At 42.3% G+C, this 6,629-nt stretch overlaps 1 protein-coding gene across 1 annotated transcript; it reads right to left on the bottom strand.

The window, feature by feature from the left end:
* Nucleotides 1–349: 349 nt before the first annotated feature.
* LOC140037861 (uncharacterized) lies at nucleotides 350–5,128 on the bottom strand. The gene is made up of 5 exons (XM_072083007.1): nucleotides 4,715–5,128; nucleotides 3,314–4,621; nucleotides 2,381–2,882; nucleotides 1,610–2,101; nucleotides 350–363 (listed from the first exon to the last, which is right to left on the bottom strand). Exons 1-5 carry the CDS (start codon nucleotides 5,126–5,128, stop codon nucleotides 350–352), a joined length of 2,730 nt encoding a protein of 909 aa, XP_071939108.1.
* Nucleotides 5,129–6,629: the final 1,501 nt, after the last annotated feature.

Here is a 6,629-nt window from a genome sequence, read left to right as displayed (position 1 = left end):
CGATTGGTTGTCATTTAAATTGTTTGAGTCAAGGAAATTAAGATCCTAATTTTAATATGTTAGTACGAAGAATTAATTCTTAACTCTAAGATATTAATTTAGTATAGTAAAACTAAGAAATTCATAGTCTAGGGAAATTATATCATTCTTCAATTATAACGTGTGTTTAACTACTTATTTGAAAACAAGAAAACATAATACAACTCAAGAATTATTAACTTAGTGTAGCAAAGCTAAGTGCTTTAATAGTTAGCACCGTTATGTTATTTTGCACACAAAAATTATTTTTATATACTTGTTTACAACAAATGAACTAACGTGGTAGATTAGAACAAGAATTACGAAGGGATTATGCACTAGTATCTAAAAGCGAGTGAAAGTAATACTAGAAAAGATTTAAAGAATACGAAGGCTAAATAAAAGTGAAGTCGAAGTAAGCATTGGTATTTCTGCAAAATTCAAGGTTCTCACATCCTCCCCTCCTTACAAGAATTTTGCCCTCAAAATTCATTCTTTCTAAGGAAATAAATTGGGGTGCTTCCTTCGCATTTCCTCTTCTAATTCCCAGGTTGCTTCCTCAAGCCCATGATTTCTCCATAACATTTTTACCAGAGGAATTTTCTTATTTCTCAGCTCCTTTACTTCTCTTTCCAAAATCTTAACTGGTCCTTCCTCATATGTTAACGTTTCATTCACTTCAATTCCTTCTAGTTGCAGCACATGGCTTGGGTCGGGGTAATATTTCCTAAGCATGGATACATGAAATACATCGTGAATCCTAGCCATGCTTGCAGGCAATTTCAGCTGGTATGCTACATTCCCAACTTTCCTCAAAATTTCAAAAGGTCCGATATACCTTGGCTTCAGTTTCTTACCTTTCTTAGATACTACTCCGCTCTTCAAGGGTTTAACTCTTAAGAAAACCTTGTCCCCTATTTCAAACTCCAAATCTTTCCTCCTTGTGTCGGCGTAGCTCTTTTGTCTACTTTGGGCAATTTGAAGCCTTTCTCTAATTAGTTTCACCTTCTCCTGGGCTTCTTCTATCCAAGGTATGGCTGTAGGGTCTATAATCTTCTTTTCTCCAACTTCATCCCAATGAATCGGAGATCGACACCTTCTCCCGTACAAAGCTTCATAAGGTGCCATTTGAATCGAAGCCTGATAGCTATTATTATATGCAAATTCTACCAAGGTCACATATTTACTCCATTTACCTCCAAAATCCAATATACACGATCTCAGCAGGTCCTCCAAAGTTTGGATTGTCCTTTCCGATTGCCCATCGGTTTGGGGATGGTACGCAGTACTAAATTTCAACTTGGTCCCCAAAGACTCTTGGAATTTCTGTCAAAAACGCGAGACAAACCTTGGATCTCGGTCGGACACGATACTCACTGGAATACCATGTAGCCTTAGGATCTCTTCTGTGTACAACTTTTCTCCAATGAAAAACTCATGCTCACAGGTAGGAAATGTGCAGACTTAGTGAGTCGATCGACTATTACCCAAATTGCATCAAATCCTTTTTGACTTTTAGGCAGTCCCGTTACAAAATCCATGGTGATGTGTTCCCATTTCCATTCAGGAATTTCTAACGGTTGCAACAAACCAGAGGGCTTCTGATGCTCTGCTTTTACTTGTTGACAAGTTAAACATTTCTGTACATACTCTGCCACATCCTTTTTCAAACCTTCCCACCAATATAAACTCTTCACATCATGATACATCTTGGTCACTCCCGGATGTATGGTATACTTTGATCGATGTGATTCTTCCAAAATTTCTTTTCTGATCTCTTCATCTGCCGGAATCACAATACGATCTCGAAACCTCAATACACCTTCAGCTCCCAATTTAAAATCTAGAATTTCCCCTTTTTGCACTTTCTCCAAATTCTTCTGAATCACCGGGTCCGATTCCTGAGCCTCCTTAATACGCTCTAGTAATGGTGATTTCAGAGATAGATTCCCAAATAATATCTTCAATTTCTCCAAGCGAGGGTTCCAATTACTTATTTCTTCTAGCATGTCCCATTCTTTAACCATCAACCCCGCTATTTGGGCCTTTCTACTTAAAGCGTCAGCTACCACATTTGCTTTTCCTGGATGGTAGTTGATCGAACAATCATAATCTTCCAAAAATTCTACCCATCGCCTTTGTCTCAAATTCAGTTCCTTTTGGGAGAACAGATACTTGAGGCTCTTATGATCTGTAAAAACCTCAAAAGTCACGCCATACAAGTAGTGTCTCCATTTCTTTAAGGCGAAAATCACTGCTGCTAACTCTAGGTCATGAGTTGAGTAGTTCTGTTCATGAGGCATCAATCTCCTGGAAGCATAAGCAATTACTTTACCCTTTTGCATTAAAACACATCCGAGACCTTCTCCAGAGGCATCGGAGTACACGGCATAACCTTCGTTTCCGTCAGGTAACACCAAAACAGGAGCGGATGTTAAACGCCTCTTTAACTCCTGAAAACTTGACTCGCATTTTGGAGTCCAGATAAACTTATTTCCTTTCTTGGTTAACTCGGTCATAGGTCCTGCAATCTTCGAAAAATCCTGGATAAATCGCCTATAATAACCTGCTAAACCCAAGAAACTTCTGATTTCAGTTGGAGTTTCTGGCCGCTTCCAATTCATAACAGCTTCAACTTTTGCCGGATCCACGGCAATTCCATCTTTGGAAACCTTATGCCCTAAAAAAGAAATCTCTTCTAACCAAAACTCGCACTTGCTGAATTTTGCATACAACTTATGCTCTCTTAGTATCTGCAATACTATCTCCAAGTGTTTAACGTGTTCCTCCTGAGTCTTGGAGTATATCAAAATATCATCTATGAAAACTACTACAAATTGGTCCAGGTATTTCTTAAAAATTCTCTGCATCAAATCCATAAATGCAGCTGGTGCATTAGTTAAACCAAAAGGCATGACTGCGAACTCAAAATGTCCATATCTTGTACTAAAAGCAGTCTTGGGTATGTCTTCCTTCTTAATCTTCAGCTGGTAATACCCTTGCCTTAAATCCAACTTAGAGAAGACCACTGATCCTTGCAGTTGGTCGAACAAACTATCAATCAACGGTAGAGGGTATTTATTCTTAATAGTAACCTCATTTAACCCTCGGTAATCGATACATAGCCTCAAACTCCCGTCCTTTTTCTTAACAAATAGAACGGGTGCTCCCCATGGTGAGTCACTTTCCTTCACAAAACCTTTTTCCAACAGGTCTTGTAATTGGACCTTCAACTCCTTAAGCTCAGCAGGAGCCATTCGATATGGGTCCTAGAGATCGGAGCCGTTCCAGGCACCATGTCGATCTTAAACTCCACTTCTCTCTCTGGCGGTAAAGCCTTTAATTTTTCAGGAAAAACATCCGGAAATTCCCGCACTACTGGCACATCCTCTAACTTTACCTGATCACTGGGAGTATTAATCAAAAAGGCTAGAAAACCTTGAGCTCCTTTAGATAACATTTTCCTTGCTCGTATTCCCGAGATCATGGCAGAAGATGCTAACCTACCTTTAACATCTAACCTCAAAGTTGCTTCTCCAGGTATACAAAATTCTACCACTTTCGCTCGGCAATCAAGCTTAGCATGATGATGGCCTAGGAAATCCATTCCTATGATAACATCGTAACCCTTTATATCCAGACCGATCAGATCCACTAGCATTTTCTGTTCTCCGATATAGAATTCACAATTCTTATAGGCCAAGCTAGTGATTACCTTTCTATTACCCATGGGTGTCATAATTTCAAGATCAAAGGGTAATCTAACGGGTTGCACATCTATTCCAGACATAAAAGATGGATTTACAAATGAATGCGTTGCACCAGGGTCAATTAACACTTTAGCTAATCTATGACAAATTGGAAGTGTACCTTCCACAACTTCCGAGGAATCAGGTACGGGTTGATCATCTATAGCATACACTCTGGCAGGAACTGTTGGCCGGCTCCCTCCAGAAGTGTTTGGTCTAGCTTTCTGAGGAGTTCCTTCCTGCACCTTTGGACATCCTGAGATTTGGTGCTCACTACTTCCACATCTCAAGCACCTTCCTTGCTTCTTCCAGCAACTATCCATAGAATGACCAGGTTTCTTGCAATAAGCACATGTCACTTGAGGAACTATTGCTCTACCCCCTTGCGGCCGATTCCTAGGTTGTCCTCTTCCAATTGGTCCCCCTCTAGCTCCAATATTTCGTCCTCCTGCATTCCTGGCCCCGTTTCCTCTTGCTTGGGCGTCTCGTGGTGCTCCAGAACTATTCACTCCACTAGTTCCTCGGCCCACTTTGGCCGGTGGAGCATTTCCAAAAGTCGGCTCCCGACTACTGCTAGGAGCAAATCTTTTCTTGGACTGAAAAGACTTCACTTGAGCTCTGGCTACTTCAACTCGCTGCGCTCTTTCAACAGCCTCAGCGAAGGTATCTATCCTTACAACAGCTAAACTTTCCTGTAGTTCCACATTCAAACCCTGCACAAACCTCCGAACACGCCTTTGCTCGGTGGCTATCAACTCAGGTGCAAAGCGTGACAGCTTTGTGAACTGGACTTCATACTCGGCGACACTCATCGCCCCTTGTTTGCATCTAATAAAATCATCCTCTCTCTTCTCCTGAATGAGAGGTGGAAGGAATTTGGCATTGAACTCCCTTGTGAAGTTCACCCAAGTCCTTGGCGTATGGTTAGTCTCCCATGTAACCCTTACTAGATTCCACCAGGAGCGATCAGCTCCCTCAAACTGGAAGGTAGCAAAAGTCACTTTTCGCTCCTCGGTATAGTTCAAGGCGGCGAAAATCTCAGTGATTCTCTCCCACCAGCCTTCGGCCACTTCCGGCTCGGGTCCTCCATAAAATTTGGGAGGTCCAAATTTCAGAAACCTTTCCAGTGCCCGATCATCGGAGTCAACTGGGCCTCCTGGTTGATGCACTGGTTCAGTGGTTTGGCGATCAGTCAATCGCTCGAGAACTTCAGTAATACGGTCAATTGCGGTGGCCACCCGGTCTCCGGCCACACCTTCCTGTCCTTGGTCTTGATCGACCTCGGGTTCCCTATCACCACCCGCTTCCGGGTGTTGTCTAGTGGGTCTTCCCCGGCTCCTTCCTATCACTTGGCGATCCATATTCTAAATATGCCTATTACGGAAGGATAGGTCAATTAGGCAAAAGTATTATTTATTTATGATTATTACCATTCTTTTTGATAAATAAAATCAATATGGAAATAGAGAAAAGATAACTAAAACGCTTAACATATAATTCCACAGAGAAGTCATACAAATAACAAGTTGGGACGTTTCCAAAAGTAAGGCACATCGACTAACACAAATACATACAGGTAATCCCTTATACAAAATTAGGGATATGGTGCCTCAAAGGTAAGTCATCCACCTAGACAAAACTTGATGACTTAACTAATGTCCCTTGCCTAACTTTCTATCTCTAGTGTAACCAGGTAAGTCCAAATCTAACCCTGAGCAGGGCTATCTGGAGCAACGTCCTCCTCCGGGTCCTCCTCTGGATCCTCCTCCGGATCCTCCTCTATCCCTGCCTGCTCACCACCCTGAATAAAGCTAGTGGCCTCATCCATCATCATCGCAGCATCAGCCCTGATGCCTGCGCTCCTATCACGCATCCTCTCTGCTAATCGAGTCGCCCTAGCCTTTTGCCGTTCTATCTCCAGGCGAGCAGCCTCCAGTAGATGATGCTCAGCAGTGAGCCTAACCTCTAAATCAGCTATGCGGTCAAACTGAGTATCCACCATTATACCCAGCTCCTCCACGTCCTGGATCAGGATGGAGTTAGCGTCCCTCAAGTGGTGGCGCTCATCGTCTAAGGATAACACTAGCTCATTGGGATACGCGTACATGGCTCGGCACTGGCACCTAGGGTGCCTGTCAGCAGGTGAGTAACGTATATGAGCTCCTCCACCTCGTGGCCTGTAGGAGATGGATCTAAGCGGCTCCGCATGACCATTAGCCGCACTACCCCCGTTAGCATGTCCGTTTCCATTTTCCATAGCTACAAAATGATCAAAACTTAAAGGTTAGAACTTAAATAGCTAATTGGATCGGATATCACTTAACGTATAACTAAGGTCTCCATTCTTATTTCTAGAGAGGATTAGGGTTTCTAACACATCTATTAAGTCTCTTGAATAGCTTTTCTAACCTAGGCTCTGATACCACCTGTGGCGACCCCACTTCCCCCTGAGGCGAACCAAAGGGTTGGCGGGCCGTCTGCCCAGCTCTCGCCAGGACTCACGCAAGCATTCTAGCCCAAATCCTTTCAAGGGTAACTTAATTTATTACAAAAACAAGTTTTCTCGAATGGAGTCATCCTTAAAGTCACAGAATCTTCAAAGATAGCGATGATGAAATCGCCAGTCGAGGCCCTTAAACGTCCTACGTGCTACTTATCAAAGTACAAAGTCATAGCAAACCGTATAGATAAAATTCATAAATCCATAATACAACTTACAAGCCAAGTAGTCGAATTAAGGTTACACATTTTCCAGCTTCAAGTGGCAATCCAAAGGAAAAGTGCATTATCTCAAATAACACATTACAGCCCACATAATAAGTTATAGTATTCAAATACAATCCAAAAGAAACACATAAGTAA

Source organism: Coffea arabica, chromosome 3c (assembly GCF_036785885.1).
Source record: "Coffea arabica cultivar ET-39 chromosome 3c, Coffea Arabica ET-39 HiFi, whole genome shotgun sequence".
Lineage (NCBI taxonomy): Eukaryota > Viridiplantae > Streptophyta > Magnoliopsida > Gentianales > Rubiaceae > Coffea > Coffea arabica.
Note: the sequence above shows the minus strand (reverse complement) of the source record. Positions and strands in the feature narration are given on the sequence as shown.